General features: G+C 37.8%; 2 protein-coding genes across 3 annotated transcripts; both read right to left on the bottom strand.

The window, feature by feature from the left end:
- Nucleotides 1-237: 237 nt before the first annotated feature.
- pex11g (peroxisomal biogenesis factor 11 gamma) lies at nucleotides 238-3678 on the bottom strand. The gene is made up of 5 exons (XM_053429818.1): nucleotides 3453-3678; nucleotides 2382-2579; nucleotides 2083-2261; nucleotides 1543-1611; nucleotides 238-1440 (listed from the first exon to the last, which is right to left on the bottom strand). The coding sequence occupies exons 1-5, from the start codon at nucleotides 3513-3515 to the stop codon at nucleotides 1248-1250; spliced, it is 702 nt and encodes a 233-aa protein (XP_053285793.1). The 5' UTR covers nucleotides 3516-3678; the 3' UTR covers nucleotides 238-1247.
- A 1530-nt stretch (nucleotides 3679-5208) lies between these two features.
- si:ch73-40i7.2 (FYN-binding protein 1) lies at nucleotides 5209-15767 on the bottom strand. Of its 2 annotated transcripts, XM_053431065.1 has the most exons (17): nucleotides 15698-15767; nucleotides 15468-15546; nucleotides 11481-12108; nucleotides 10808-10919; nucleotides 10568-10623; nucleotides 10385-10422; nucleotides 10187-10218; nucleotides 9214-9346; nucleotides 8715-8877; nucleotides 7617-7752; nucleotides 7380-7396; nucleotides 7087-7147; nucleotides 6923-6965; nucleotides 6561-6723; nucleotides 6350-6383; nucleotides 5762-5799; nucleotides 5209-5637 (listed from the first exon to the last, which is right to left on the bottom strand). In XM_053431065.1, the coding sequence occupies exons 2-17, from the start codon at nucleotides 15468-15470 to the stop codon at nucleotides 5600-5602; spliced, it is 1695 nt and encodes a 564-aa protein (XP_053287040.1). In that variant the 5' UTR covers nucleotides 15471-15546; nucleotides 15698-15767; the 3' UTR covers nucleotides 5209-5599. The 2 variants fall into 2 exon arrangements, with proteins under 2 accessions (XP_053287040.1, XP_053287039.1); XM_053431064.1 differs by lacking the exon at nucleotides 15698-15767 and having other exon boundaries at nucleotides 15468-15680.
- Nucleotides 15768-16053: the final 286 nt, after the last annotated feature.

The raw sequence follows: 16053 nt of genomic DNA, 5'->3' as shown, positions 1-16053 counted from the left end.
GATTTCAAAACAGCTTCTGTTTCTCATCTGATCAGAAACACAGTAACGGTCCGGTTCCATGGAAACATCCATAGCTGCTAGAGCAACAAAATCTCAAATATCATATTTCCTTAATTGGTGAATAAACTTGTGTCATAGAAAAGCACAGAAGAATATTTTGTTGCTGTACTTAAACAAAAACATCCAAGATTTAAAAGCTCCATCAGGCACTGCAGTATAATAAAAAAAGAATCTGTCTTTATAATATAGAAAATACAAGAGTTTAATCAAACATTTTCATTATTTGAAAACATGATCTAAAATTATTTTACATTTTATTCATTTACATTTGACTGTTTCCACACAATAGATCACCATTGCTGTATAAGGAAGACGAACCCTGATTCCAAAGTCTCACATTTTGATTCCTCGATGGAAATCAGATATATCTGCTGCTAATTTCATACAATAATACAATTTGAAAACCTGTGGACAATGAGTTGTATTGGTGAAATCACAAGCTTTAAACCAAAACCCTGACTCTGTTTTTACAAAGAAATACAGTCACAGCAACATTATTTCCATCTGAAAGATCTTGACAGCCTAGTCATCACAATAATAATAAGGCATAACGAGTCCATATACAGATATATGGAGTGTATGAGGCAACAATTGATCAGCCTTTATCACATCATTATATTTATCTCAAAATCTGAACACAGCCATAATATCCCCTTCTTCAGCAGTGACATTCTAAGTCGATTGACTGAGCAGGTGAAGGTTCAGTGTCACATTGTGTCTCATCTGCCTTTAAATCCAAAGTTAAACATACTTTAAGAATCCTCTGCTCCTCAGGCAAAGGAGTTCCAGCCAAAGTGGTTGTATGTGGTAGATGAGGCTACCTTAAAGCAGTGTGTGACAATAGGAGGCAATATGTGATAACTGCAAGAATGATTTTCCTCAGAAGCTGCATCCGGTTAACCACATAGTCGTTAAGACTTCTAAATCCTCATCTCGGCCAAATTGTACACTTTAATAAAATACAATTTAATACTTTATTCTGCATGTGAGGAATCATGTAATAAATACATTTCCAATTTGTGTGATTGCAATGCTACAGTGGTTAGCTTGGAAATAAGAGCAAAACAAATTGATTGATTAATCACATTGATCCTCCTCCACATCCTGTCAGTCACTGTACGTCATTCGCTCAGTGCTGATCTCAGCCTCTCATCTTTTCCTCACTGTGAGGTGAAGATGATGTCTGGTCAGTCACCAGCGCTCGTATTGATCAAACCAATCACAGAGGAGAAGGTGCCCATCAGCCCCACCAACCAGCTGGGGAATCGACCAGCCCAGAGGAAGCCAGGCGGCATCCAGTGAACGGCGTTACTGAGGTCAGCCATTTTGCTGAGGATGGAGAGAACCTCCCCTCGCATTCGGTTGTGGAGCTGAGCTTGACTACAGGGCAAAAGACAAACAGATTTATTGTCGTATAAAGTCTCAGAGTTAAGAGGCCTACATTATGTTAACTGCAAAGTGAGTATTTGTAATAAACTGCACCTGTTGTCAGCTGCGTCCCTCCCACATCTGTTCAGCTTCTTCTTCAGAAGCAGCAGAAGTCGAGTGGACCTGAAAAACAAAAGATTCAAACTCAGACTAAAACTTTTTTATGATTCATATTTGAGCAATAAAATCATGAAACAATGTGAATAACCAAAGCCAAGCCTAAAAGCTGCTCGTAATATTCCTGGGATTAAGTCAAAGAAACGTCTGCTATAGTTTGAGATTTGTGCTGGTTATTCTCCAATAAATAAGAATATGTTCTACACTTTGCAACAGAAGAAAATAGTAGAAAAATGTGTAAATAATGTGAAAACCTTCCAATGTATTTATGGCTGATTTCATATGAAGGAAAATAAGAGAGATAATTATATATAGACATGTATATAACGTGTGTGTGTGTTTTTTTTAGAAATTTGACAAAATATATGACTAAAATGAATGTATAAAAAACATGTTGAAATACACAATATAACATTCATATGAAAATATAAAACGTACACTAAAAAACATTAAGACCTATAAAGTGTTTTTACTCACCTGAGTATTCCCAGCAGCAGCGAGGTTCCCCATAGCACCGTGCTGAACAGCCACCATTTGTCAGAGTTCACTTTCACCAGCTCAGCGTTGCCGGCCCAAGCGATGTGTTCACAGGGGTAATAGAGCTGATCGGCCACATTGTTCAGCACAGAAATCCAACGCACACCTGAGTCCTCCTCCTTTTAGAGACACACGCAAAGTAGGTTCAATGTAAGACGTTAAGAGGGGAGAGTCAGAAAGTTCACGAACCAGCTGGATTCATCTTTAAAAAGGTATTTCATGCCCTGCAGGGGACTCACCTCAGCTCCGAACCCATAGCTGTGGGAGTAGGCCAGCATGGAGAGATCATCGAACAGCCTCAGCACCGTCCTGCACTGACTCAGCTGAGCAGAAAACAGAAGCAGACTTTTCCCGAGTCGCTGGAACGAGACGTCGGTCTCAGCCTTACGGGAGAGAACTCCTCCAACGAGCTGGGAGCTATAACAGACCGTCCTGATCTGAAGAGACAACAGAGACCAAACACCAGCAGCTTACAGCATGTTTAGGACACAGGAGTGTTTCTGAGAGAGGAGGAGCCTTTCATTTATTAAGGGATAAACTTGTTCGGTCATCAAGCTCATGGAATTACACAGATGGATTTTATGCTTTTTTGTACAGTAAACTGAATATTTTACAACATCTTGGGCTCTAGGAAATTTGGAAAGCCATCATCAATTCAGAAAATAATCAACAGATTACTTGAAAATGAAAATAATGAGCCAGCAAGCGTTTACTAGGATTTAAGACAAGAGGAGAACAACGGCTAATACATTCAATAATAGCTAATTAACTGTATTTAATAATTTATCATTTTAGTTCTAAACATATTATTTTTTACTATTTGTGTTTTTAATGTAATCAGCATCAACATTGTATTTCATAATCTGAGAAAGAATATTATCAATGAATAGTTTTACATACAGTCTATATGTATTACAAGTAAAAGTGTAAACAATCAAAAAGAAAATTTTTGAATTCAAGTTTGAATGTGATAATGTCCAGTATTCATATTTCAGCATCAATCAAATGATATTACCTCTCTATATGCTTTATATGGGTATAAATATAGGTTTAGGTATATAATCAAATAAGTATAAATGCAAGTATATGTCATTATTTAGTAGGTAATGGCTTTGTTGTGATTGTGAACATTAGAATTAGAGGAAATGTTGACACGACCTTTCACCTAGAGTTAACACTGATCCCCTGCTGAACCTAAACTCCCACTGACGGTACAATATAACTCAAAGTTATGTATAACCATAATGGAGCTCACACTATAGATGACAGCAGGGGATTGTGTTTGCAATCATGACTCCACTGGTACTTACAACTCTGTCTCTTCCCCTGTAGGACTCCAGCAGGCGGACCAGCGCCTCCACACTCTGCTGCATGTCTGCACCGAGGGACTCTGAGGAGAGAGGCTGCTGCTCAACATCTGCACACAAACTACATCTGCACACAAACTACAGCTGCACACAAACTACAGGTTGGATTGTGGTTCCGATTCTGCGCTGGACTTTGAAACAGGAAGCTCCCGAATCAGACCCGAGTAGATGATCGCCGAGCGACTGCACAATGATGGTGTTCTGCTGCCCTCCTCAGTTTGAGTCATGTCATTTCTGCTAATGTATGCGTTTCAGTTAATACAATAAAATAAGTATCGGTTGTATCTAGGAATTAATTGTTATTTGCTTAAATGTTCTCATTGCAGGTTTTGTGGGTATATTATTGGTGGTGTGATAGGCCTTCATATAGGTACTATGTGGTTTATATACAACACTACCATACATCTATAGCCTACAAAATATTCTACACTTGTGTCCAGTTAATCGAAAATGAAATAAATATTTACTTGTATGATAAAACATGATTAGTTAAATAGGTCTTCTATAATCATACTAAATCGCATATTAGTCCTCAAACCTGGCTCAATCAACTCTTACAGCTTAGGAACTAGGCCCCAATTTAATAATAATAACAATAACAATAACAAAAATTTCCCCTTTTATACACAGACTACATAAAAATATATTACATTGCCATTAATTTCCAATGTTAAAGGTTCATGGTACATATTTAACTCTGATAAAGAGAACTTGAGAATGTGATAATCCCATCTGCTCTTGCAGAGAAGCACATCCCAGAATAAACTGTGAAGATTTTCCAACAGAATTTCCAGTGTGGCAGATGTAGGTTCAATCTACTTGTCTGATTGGTAACTTTATTTAACTAAAACAAGACCATAATGATGAATATAATGTATTTATTTTGCGTTCTTTTATTGTTTGCATTTGGCCACAGCTTTGATCCAAATGCTGGGACCTTAAACTTTGATCGTTTTGGCCACAACCACAACCATCTTTTCATTTAATCCCAATTGGATAAAAGGACAGAGTTATCACTGTGATCAGACATAAACAGACAGACAATTGAGACTGATCACAATACACCCATCCTCTTCTTTGCAGCGTGGGTGTAACCGGCTCTGTGGCAGCAGCTGCTGCACCGAGGTGGAGATCCTGAAATGCTTTGCACAGATAACATCAGGAGACTCAAGAGCTTTCCAACTGTGTAATTTGTTTGGTAATTTAGGCTAATGTGTCCTGTGGGAGGGTGTGAAAGGATAACCTGGGGCATGATGGGGACACAGATGAGGTGTTAAATATCATGTATTTAGTGTGCAGTGATTAATGAGCTTGACATGGATTGAAAGTTTCACAGTGTTTGAACTCTGTCTGAAAGAAAGAGGATGGCTGTTCTTTATTTTCATGTATCTATGAAGGGCCTGTAAATATTGTGCAATGTGGAGAAACATACATTTGATTGTTTTGTTATTTTCTTGTGGAAACTTGTTATGCATTGTAAAACTTTAACAAAAATCTCCAGACAATTTTCTTTCAGATTCAGAGTTGTTGTTTTGGTGATTCACACTGACCACTTCCTGACTTTTTTCTTTCCAAATGTTGGTTTTTGTTCCTCATACGGCTCCATCATCTTCATCACATGACACTTGACTCCACCAAACATTACTTCTTTGAGCAGTTTTTCATTTTATGTTAAAAAAAAAGGGTTCAAAAAGGCAACTTAACAAAGACATTTTATTTATTTTAAGTTTTATCTCAGAGGTCAAGCAATACACAAAGTCACAGTTATAGTGTATTCATTTTCTATACAAGCAGTTTAACAAACAATACAATGATGACAAGTCTCGGCAAAAGGTTTGTGTGTGTATTTATCCATGTACCTCAGCTTTTTATTGATTAGTATGTTGTTATGAAATTTGTGTTACAGCCAAGTTAATTTGCTGGAGATCAAGAAAACCTGTAGCATTTCATCCTGACTGACCTCTTTCTTCACTTCATTTCCAGCTATTGGTTTCCAGTTTGTTGAAGATATGGTTTTATAAAGCTTAAATCTTTATTTATTTACCTGTTTTTATTCAGTGTGTGTGTGTGTGTGTGTGTTTTGAAATGTTTCAATTATCAGTATTCGGAGAGTCGTTGTCATAGATATCTGAAAAGAGAGACACAAACTAAATGAGAAATAAAGTATAGTGTATAACGCTGGGCATCAAAATTCTAGATGACATCAGCACAGTTTGTTTAATATAGAACAAAATGATCCAAAGATAGCTCACCACATGGGTAGTGAACATCGTCATATATGTCTCCTTCCCTGCAAAGGAAGGCTGATATTACACTGACTGCAGTTACCATAAGAGCAGATTGAACTGCAAGATATGCTTAGATTTGGGTGCATACAGTACATGTAGTATGTATCAGGATTGTAGTTACAATAGTGACAGATGTAGCAATAGCTTAACCTCATTTAATGTAATCATAAATACTCTGTGTTTGCATATTGTTTATATTTATATTTTATTTGTTTATCTTTCGTTATATCAATTGTTTTTATAGATCTTCTTATCGATCATTTTACCCACCAGGAAAATGGAAAGGAGATTATTTGATAATAATTTATCAGTAATTGTATTTTTTACAGAGAGATGCAACCGGAAGTAATAATTTACGGAAACAATAAATATCATTGATAAAGATTGTGATTCACAGTTTCCCCCCATCTATAGAAGTCAAAGAGGAGCTGATACTGTGACAATAACATTTATTTAAAGGGCAACTTCATTATTTATTTACACTATAAAGAGTGAGAAATTTAGTTTTGATGGTAGAGTCACAAATGAACCAACAAATAGTTAGGTACTTACAATGGAAGAAGAAGCGATCTGGATACGTAACCAACTGTGAGGGGCGAGACAAAAAGATTGTTATGTTTATTGATATTTAAATCTGCCTCCTGCCTCCTGTATGAATCCAAATGGTAAAAAAAAAACTAATACATGATTACACAGCGATGCTTGTGGATAGACTTTGGTGATGCCCTGACTTTTTAAATAACACAACCATGTGTTCACGTACATTTTCCTAACCCGTCGCGACACAGAGCTTTCTTGCTGTTGGTGAGCTGGATGATTTCCAGGACATCTCCCTGAGACACATGGAGATCCTTCCCTTTTGGCTTCTTTATGATGCAGTTAGGATCCACCATCATTACGTGCAGGACGCTGAATGGCCCTTCCAACTAGAAAACAACATGTAAAGGGCCATTATTTAAGTTATACGTTTTTATGCATCATATCCTAGTTTTGGGCTCTACATGGGTTTCCTCAGGGATCAGTACTGGGCTATGTTCTTTCCTTGTTGAGAAGATAATACAAAAAATACATTTCCTTTCACTGCTATGCTGGTGTCACTTTGCTTTATCTGTGAAAAACATTTACCTTGAATCTTTTTCTTAGCTCCTTCTCAGCTTTGGGATCTATGCTGAAAATAGAAAGGGTTTCACAGTTTGTTTTGATCGGTTATCTGATTTTGTTTTTTTACAAAGCTTTACAACCAGTGACTTCCTGTTTCCTTGCAGTGAATTAAATGTGATGCAAGATACCTTATCTCAGGTGGTGGTGGGGGGAAATCCTCAGTTAATGGTTGAACATCATCATAGTCATCTGTGGATAAAATATACACGTTAACTGATACTTCTGAACCTAGCTAGATCATAATTGTCAGCATTTTTGAAAGAATCAAATAATAACACATGAATGCAACTATAGGTTAAGCTTTTGACTGGAAACTGATATTGTTGATTATTTTTCTTTTAAAAAACATTATGAAGCTCAATAATATAATACATTTTATTTCAAATTTGCCAGTGTTGTTCGTGCATGGTTTGTTATTTACCTTCATCTTGACTCATGCTGCAGATTTAAGGAAACACAAAATTTGTGTTAGCTGGAACAGATTCAGGTGAAAGAGAAACAGCAATGCAACTAAACAATGTGGCGTGTTGGCAGGTGATTACTGCTGAACTTCATAAGTTAATAAGTTAATACGGTAGCTGTAGTGAGTTAAGGGGGTGTCCTCTCAACATAACAAGAAAAAGTTGACATAGAGCGGTATGAGAATAATCGACTGTACCTGTCATTGTCCATATTTAACATCTGTGGGGGGTCAGGAGGTGGTGGCGGTAACACTGATCTTTTTTGGGACTGGAGCACTTTGCGCTTCACTGCCTCATAGTCAACGTCCACACACGTGTTGCTGATGTATCCGTCTACAAGGATACACAATGACAAGATATACTCATTATCTCACTTCGGTGTGTGAGCCAACACAGATTCATCTCACGGAACAAATAATGATCTGTTTTTTCACTGGGTTTCTCTTTGTAAAACAACTGCTTTAGATAAATCGTCTCACAATTACCATACTTGTATGAATCAAAATGTAAAAGAAATGCATAAAGATCGCCATAAAGAATTTAAAATAAACAGTCTGGATGTGTCTCAGGTTTGATAAGTTTGAGAAGTCTTAAATACTAGCTAGATTTAAATAAATTATCGGATACAGCAGCGTATTTATTAAATTATATATATATATATATATATATATATATATATACATAGCACATATTTAAAGCATTACCAAGAGAGACCTTAGTTTAATTTCACAATTTCATCACTGTCATTATAGTCAGTTTAGAATTCATATAAAACCTACAGTAACATTATCAACCCTAATTTCATTTTACAGAAGAAACGAACATAACCACAAGTGACTTTGAAAAAACTTTACACAGCCTCACTTCAGATCCTACTATGCTTTGCTTATCGCACTCGTTGATGTTTTCAACCTATATACTGTGTGTAATCACTAACTTTGTTACAATGCATTACTGACTAGAAACATTTACTCAACACTAAAGATGGAAGAGCACATGCCTGAGAGGTTGAAAGGGAGTCACAGGACTTTTTGTTTTCAGAGATAGAGTTGTGTATCATCTGCATAACATAATATGTCATACAGCAGTTTGAGGAAACAAAAACCTGCCAAAACCTCTTCAGCCTCAAAATCTATTTGATTTGACACTGAAGAGCACAATAATCAGTCGCTATGAATAAAATGTGTCATCCATCAATTCGGTTTTCCTCGATATTTAATTTGAAAACTATGTTTACAGAAAGCAACAGATCTCTGCAGTTCATGGCTGAATTAGAAATTGAAAGTCAAACTCACAGTTTCCAGTCAGAGAACGAGCCAACCATTTGCCTCCTGGATTATCTCTCACTCGTAGGATCTCCACACTTTCGCCTTGTTGTACGCCAAGGTCCAGTTTCCCTCCTCCCTGCCAATCATGTCGGACTTTGGCTATATGAAGAACCTCAATCTCCCCTTGTAACTATAGATGACAGATTAAAAATGGGGATGAATTTGCAGACTCGTAGAACCTCAATGTTTCAGGTAACGTATGAATCAGGAATTTAAAAGAAGCAACTTTAGTTTAAAATAGTATTGATTTGATAAATGTTATTTCTGCATTATTTGTTCAACTGATAACGATCATAACATTCATGAAGCTGGAAGCTCAGCAGGTTGTCTGCTCAAACTAACCTTGATAACTGAGAGAAGCAAGATTCAACGATTTATTTTCCAGTGAGTATAATATTCATACTTTCTGTATTTAGAGCTCGACCTCAGGATGTTTAACGGTGGATGGATGTTGGTGGTTTCTTACCTGAAAGTTCTTCTTCAGCTCGTTCTCTTTTTTCTGACGCTCTATCCGTTCTTTCTTCTCTCGTTCCTGTTGCTTTTGAGCTTGTTTCTTGTTCATCTTCACAGGATTTTCCTGTGTCTCCTCCAACTGGTCCCTGTTGTGAACAAAAATCCAAAATCAAATTAAAAATGACACCGTCACCTATTGATGATAATAACATTTACTAATGACCAGCAACAAAATAAGGCTTCACAGCGTTTATGATTTCTCATTGTTCCCTATTTCAATGCTATTACTTCATAAAAAAAAAATGTTCATCACCCAATAATCAATAAAAACAGATATCATCATTTATTTTCATCTATGGTAAAAGTTCTAATATCCCAGCTGTTATTGTTAGAGACGATTAATAATTAACTCAGAAGAATCCATTCATTCTGCATCAAGAATTTCCAACTTCACATTTTCAGAACAGATTTTCTTTTCAGCTTTTCCAAATTCGCCCACATTCTGTCTGTAGCTGTGTTTTTTCACATGATTGTTCTCTGACAGGAAATGTGCGAGGAACAGAAACAAGTTGTATGCAAAGGAAATAAATACTCTGGCTTTAAAACAAAAAGAGCAGATACCGAGGCATTTAATCTCTAGCAATACTTCAAGAAGAGACACATGTGACTTTGAATGGGCCTCATTTGTGCCTCACTTTGGATAAAAGTGTCTGTAAAATGAATAAATGTAAATGAACACCGACCACTTGCAAATAAAACGATGATTGAGGAAACTAGCGATCTCATCACTGTGGTTGTTGAACAGCAGCCTCTGCAGCAGCGTGAGCAGCAGATGCAAAAATAGCAGAAGCAGCAACAGAAATAACTGAAGCAGCATCCTCCTTCATATCTATTAGCAGTTATAGACACTTTCTAAGTTTTGATCTATCTGATGCAAACTCAAACAAATGAATAGTAAGTGGTAGAGGCAGAACGTGTTAACTTACCCATCAATAAACTCATATATATCTTCCATCTCCTGCAAGAGAAACATTTATTTGAAAATAAATATGAATACACTGGGATAATTCTGTTAAAAGGCAATTGTGCCATCAATATTAATGAATACTTAAGCATTACAAATAATAATTTGTACTTCATTCTAACTAATTCTTTCATTTCAGTTTCTGGTTTTCTATACCCACCCCGTCCACACAGTGCGAACTGTTGTCACTCAAGGATTCTGCAAATACACAAAATAAACAATATAAAAGAAACCTTTGATAATCAAAAATAAATTAGAATTTAAAATGTGTAAGATGTTGAAAAGCTTCAGGAGCAGAACAAGCTGCAGTGATGCAACGATAAAAAAAATGTATGTATTTTACCGTTCCTCTCAAAACTTGCAATGTCATCATAGGTGTCCTGGTCATCATCAATGTCTCTGCAATAAATGTGTGCTTGTTCAGTTTTCATAATAACACACAGTTTTCTCTTACTGGTGTTTACCAATTTTTTCAAGCTCTAAAAAATGAATAACGAGAATATCATTGTACGGTGGCCTTTTCAGTTATTTTCTTATCACTGGTTAAAGATATGATGGAAATTAAATGATGGTAAATACTCACGAAGAGGCGACCGGGCACGGCAGTCTGCCTGGTTTGCTGGGGCGGGGCGGCGGTACCAGAGGATTGATCACTCCTGGTGAAGACATTTTCGTGGCTCCTGAAACTGGCGAACCTGCAGACGAGAACCAGAGAGAAACGTTTGTACTTATGTGAAGACGTTTATCACAATAACACAGATAAACAACCATGACAGATGTGACGTCCAAATGAAAAACTGTCAACACAAAGCCAGAGAACTACACACACATATTCCCGAAATGTTACCACTGTAGATAGACTTCTTTGTTTTTATTGAGTTTGACTGTTGTTAATTATCACATTTGCAGTAAAAGGTGAAGAACACTGCAGTTAGTCAGTGTTATTATGTGTTTAAAGAACATATTAAATACATTTGACAAGATTAATTTTATAAAATTGAACTGTAATCTTTGATGTAAGACTCTTGTATCTGATGTTCTGTCAGTAATTCATTTAAAATGTTATAAATTTTAATTACTTAAACTAAAAATAGCATTTTACATGGAGAAGTAAATTTGACTTTGCCTTCTAATGTGAAATAATAAAGAAAAACCATTTGCTCTGCTCTATTCAAGTGAATTTCTAGTTTGTTTTCAAAACTCAAGTAAAGCACATTCAAGATTCTGTGAGCGAACGATTAAAAACAAAGACTCACTTTCAATTTTCCTCATAGCAGGAAGGGCAGGTCCTCGGCTGAATCTCATAAAAGGCTCCAGGTAGACATTCGGAGGTCGCTTTGGCTTCAAGGGCAGTGGCCCATCAGGGGGCAGGGGCCTCCTCAGCGGGGTCACCTCCGCGGCGCTCCTCTGTTTGGGACGCGGTCGGAGCGGTAGGGGGGCGGCGGTGGAAGCAGATGCAGGGGAAGCAGGTGGAAGCAGAGCTTGAATCTGGGCTGGTCTGAGGCCTGGAGGCCTCTGGTGCCTCAGCATCATGTTCTGGAGCATCTCCCCCTTCTGCTTCACCTTCCCCGTGTCTGGTGGCGGGACGGGCGCTCTGACCCCAGAACTGAAAGGCGGCCGAGGGATGGAGGGAGGTGTGGAAGGGATGGAGGAGGCCAATGGTTCTGGCCTGGGCAACCTCAGCGGACCCGGGCCAGTCGAAGGAGGAGGAAGGACAGGAGACAGTCTGTGATGGGACAGGTTGTGCTCCGTCACCGGGAGGATCCCTCTCCCAAACCCAGGCCGTGGAGACTTTGGGGAGCCGCTGTCTCGGCTGCTGTTCTCGAAGGTGCTGACCTTGTTGGTGAACCGCGTCCGCAGAGCCTTGACATCAACGCTCTCCTCCTGCGAACAACACAGGATCACACAAACTCACAACTGCAGCTGCTCTGTCACTGACACAGGAAGTTAGCAGCACAACGAGACGTTTACCCCCCACTCTCACGTACACACACTGCTTGTTCAAAAAGCCTGCACTTTCTTTATCGAGAGAAAAAACGCAATAACACAATTTCCTGGTTGTTTTGATCCTCACTGAGATAAATCCCCTCCGCCTCCCTGCAGCACACTAAACCTTTCAAAATGCAAAAAAGGATCTGAGGGCAGAATGTAGTTATTCCACATCAGAGTCATTTTAACAGAATTTATAAGCAAATAACGAGTGGAAACATATGCAAACATTGAATAAATTGTCTATGGCACCAATTCTCTATATCAGACCCACTTAAGACCCACCTTAATCATAGTATTTTTTACCGGGTGGAAGAGAAGTGTTTTCTACAAGTCTGGTTTCGTTGCATCATCTTATGTATTCGTGTCGGTCAGGGCTCTCAGGGCTGATAACATGCAAACCAGACATGCAAAACACACCTGAGCATGTTTGCGAGGAGGAGTGCTGGTTTAAAGTGTTGCGGCATCGAGGTCTTCTATGCATCAAGACCTCATCTGCTTTCTGTCGGTGTTCAGTTGAGCTTTTTATCTTATTTCTGTGTGATTAGAAGTCAGTTCCTGTCAGTTTTATTTTTTACATTGACCTGCACCACACTGCTGCTAAGTAAAACTGACAGATATATATAATGCAACCTGATACAACAGCCCTGCCATCAATCTTAATACTTTTCAGTTTCGATTGACACTGTCGGAGAGGTATTGTTTTAACTGCATTGTTGTAGTTTTTTTGAGGTTGTAGCTTTCAGTGGTGAGAAACAGAACAACATTATTATACCGGGAAATGATTCTGATCCTTCGTCCACCCCCTTTCACAAACTCATGTCTAACTATTCATGACATCAGTGACACATAGCTGAAATTGACAATGCTATAGTTTTCTACATATGACATTTCTCATGTTCCATTAGTTTGTATCAGATGCGACTGATAACTAGGGGGTAGCAACTTTCTGGAATCAAGCAACAGATTTGAAACCGCCCACCCAGATTAATAATAAAATTGCTCGAAACTATTTTTATGGTCGTGCATTTAAAGGTTCAGTGTGTATAATATAGTGACCTCTAGTGGTGAAATTGCAATGTTGCAGGTGAAAGCCTGTCACCTCACCCTTTCCTTCCAAACATGACAGAGAACCTGTGGTAGGTTTTAAACTCAAAAGGTTTTTAGTTTGTCCAGTCTAGACTATTTAAAAAAAACATGGTGGCCTCCATAGAGAGGACACTATTCCAATGTAAATATAAAGTATTTAAATATAAAGGGTTCATTCTAGGGTAAAGAAAACAACAATTAGTACAGTTTAGATAAAACACACTAGTGAAAACATCACTAGGATTGTTTTGTTTTCAATTTCTGCCAATAGATCAATTTCACCTAAATCTTAAACTAAAAAAATTATTTATTATTCTAAGATCCTTTACTGTCTTTTATTATTATTATAACTATATTATCTGTGTGTCTTGAGTGTTTTTATAATATATTTAGATGGATGAATGTAAAAAAAAAAGATTGTTGGTTAAATAAACTAGAATGGTCCGGGACAAAGATGCAAATAAATACAGGACATAATTATTCTATATTCTTGACAAGGTCTGAAAGAGTTTTTCGATTGTTTTGAGAATCGTCAGTATACCTAAACTTAGGAAAACCCCAGTGCTGACAGGTTCGGACTGAAACTCTCATCTCCAGGCGTCTCTGTGAGTTGAGAGTTTAAATGTCGACAGTTTCACTTTGAAAGTGAAGACATCTTTGGAATAAGTTCTCAGAGCAGAAGCAGCAGAAACAATCCCCTTGGTTTGGTGTAAACTCAGCAGGTTAGTCATTAAACAAATATCTCTGTTGCTTTCTTGACAAGGACAAAATCTCTCTGATAACCAAAGGAATCATCTCCTTCGTTGGTCTGAAGAGCAGTGAGCTTCACAAAGCCAGAGCGAGGAGTGTGAAGAGGTGCAGGAAGTGCTCACAACCACACGTCTCTGCACCTCAGCCAGCATCCTGCAGCGGTCACCATCGAGACGCTCTCCTGCAACAGTCAGCTGCAAGCTCTGCTCGCTCACTCTGTGGCATCACGAGGAATCAAAGGAGACACGCAGTTCTGTGTGCGGGGCTTCTACTCTCATTGTCTGCAGAGGAAACACAGCGTGTGCAAGCATGTGCGTGTGTGTATTCACATTTTTATAACCGATTCAGGACCATTAGCAGCATGACTATTCACCCAGTCAGGACATGTTGACCTCATGGGGACCAAAGCCCTGTCCTAAAAAATGTGGTTTCTGGAGTTAAGTCAACGCAAAGTCCGAATAAAGATAGCTGTGCAAATATAAATGTGTGTTTGTGTGTGTGTGGCGTGTTTCCCCTTCGTTGACACACATTAACTCAGGTGGTTTTTTATAAATTGTAGCTGTGCAGGTGCTGCAGTGAAAAACACACAACTGCCAGAAAAGCTTTTAACGACAGAAAACAAAATCAAGACCGTCACATAAAATATGACTTAGATGTATTACTAAAATAATAAAAGTGATTTTAATCATTATTTTAGAGTGAAAGCCATTTTTTGTATATTTTGTTTCTGTTGAAGACGAAATAATCAGTTACTAACTATTGACATAAACTTTAAAATATTTTGAATTGCACATACCTGTAGCAAAGTTCAGTAAATATACATAATCCTGTACTTTTATCACATTTACCAGCCATTCTTTACTGCAGGAAACCCACATCGATGTTGTCGACTTAAAAATACAGTGATTCTGTTTAAAGTGTTAAGAGTTACGAGACCTGAAGGAGGAACAGAATCATTTATGGTTTAAAGATTGAATATCATTTAACACTGAGCTTTTGTATATTAGACAGTTTTAAAGAGCGAGCACAAGTGAAGCAGTGTTGAGTCCACACTGTGAATCATTAACTTGGGTGATAAAGCTTCTTTTCATTTGCAGCAACAAGAACATTTCTTCAATTCTAAATCCTACTTCCCTGTTTTTACTGATGTAACTATTATGACACAAACTGTAACTGAGAGGATTTACTTTCCCCAGAGAGTCGGGATGTGCTGTTTCAAATAATCATGGCTTTAAAGTTTTGTAAATTTGGTTAAAAGTTTTAACGCTCATTCAATGTGTATTCAGTGACAATGTAGAAGGAAACTGATATTGAAACATAGAAATCTGTTAGTGGTCCTAAGTAGTTATTCATGAACACCCATGACAGAAGTGTGAACGGTGCGGTGATGGAGATCTTATTAAGATAATACTCACCATGTTTGCCCTCAGTGATACTCAGTGGTGAATAAAGTACTCCATGTCCAGTAATGATTCAGGAGCCAGGCTGACGCCTCTGTACAAACCAGGAAAAGCTCTGTGAGAGTAAATACGGAACGGTTCTGTGTCGCTGGATGTCATGCATTCACTGTTTCCTTTTTATTGTGTTGTCATACTAAAACCTCATGTTACTGCAGTTCCTGTTTGCAAAGAGTCTCATAACTTACCTGGTTCCTGTCACTTCCTGCCCCTGAACTCTCCCTCCACACCAGTAAAGTCATATTGTCTTTTAACACCCTTTTTCTTGCCCCCCCCCGCCAAGAAAACCACGTGTTCACCCACGTCCTTTATGTGTTTGTAAGCAAGATAAAAAAAAATCCTGAGTTTATATAATTATATATCATCATATCAACATAAATGTAAAACATATACAACAACAACAAATATTTGATATATATACATTTAACTATGTTAATTATGAATATGTATATAATTGGTGCAGATCCAGATCAGGGAGCAAACCCAGGCCTTTTTTTTCCCTAGAGAATATTTAATTGACCTTGAGGGAGAAAAATCCAGCAAG

Source organism: Pleuronectes platessa, chromosome 9 (genome assembly GCF_947347685.1).
Source record: "Pleuronectes platessa chromosome 9, fPlePla1.1, whole genome shotgun sequence".
Lineage (NCBI taxonomy): Eukaryota > Metazoa > Chordata > Actinopteri > Pleuronectiformes > Pleuronectidae > Pleuronectes > Pleuronectes platessa.
Note: the sequence above shows the minus strand (reverse complement) of the source record. Positions and strands in the feature narration are given on the sequence as shown.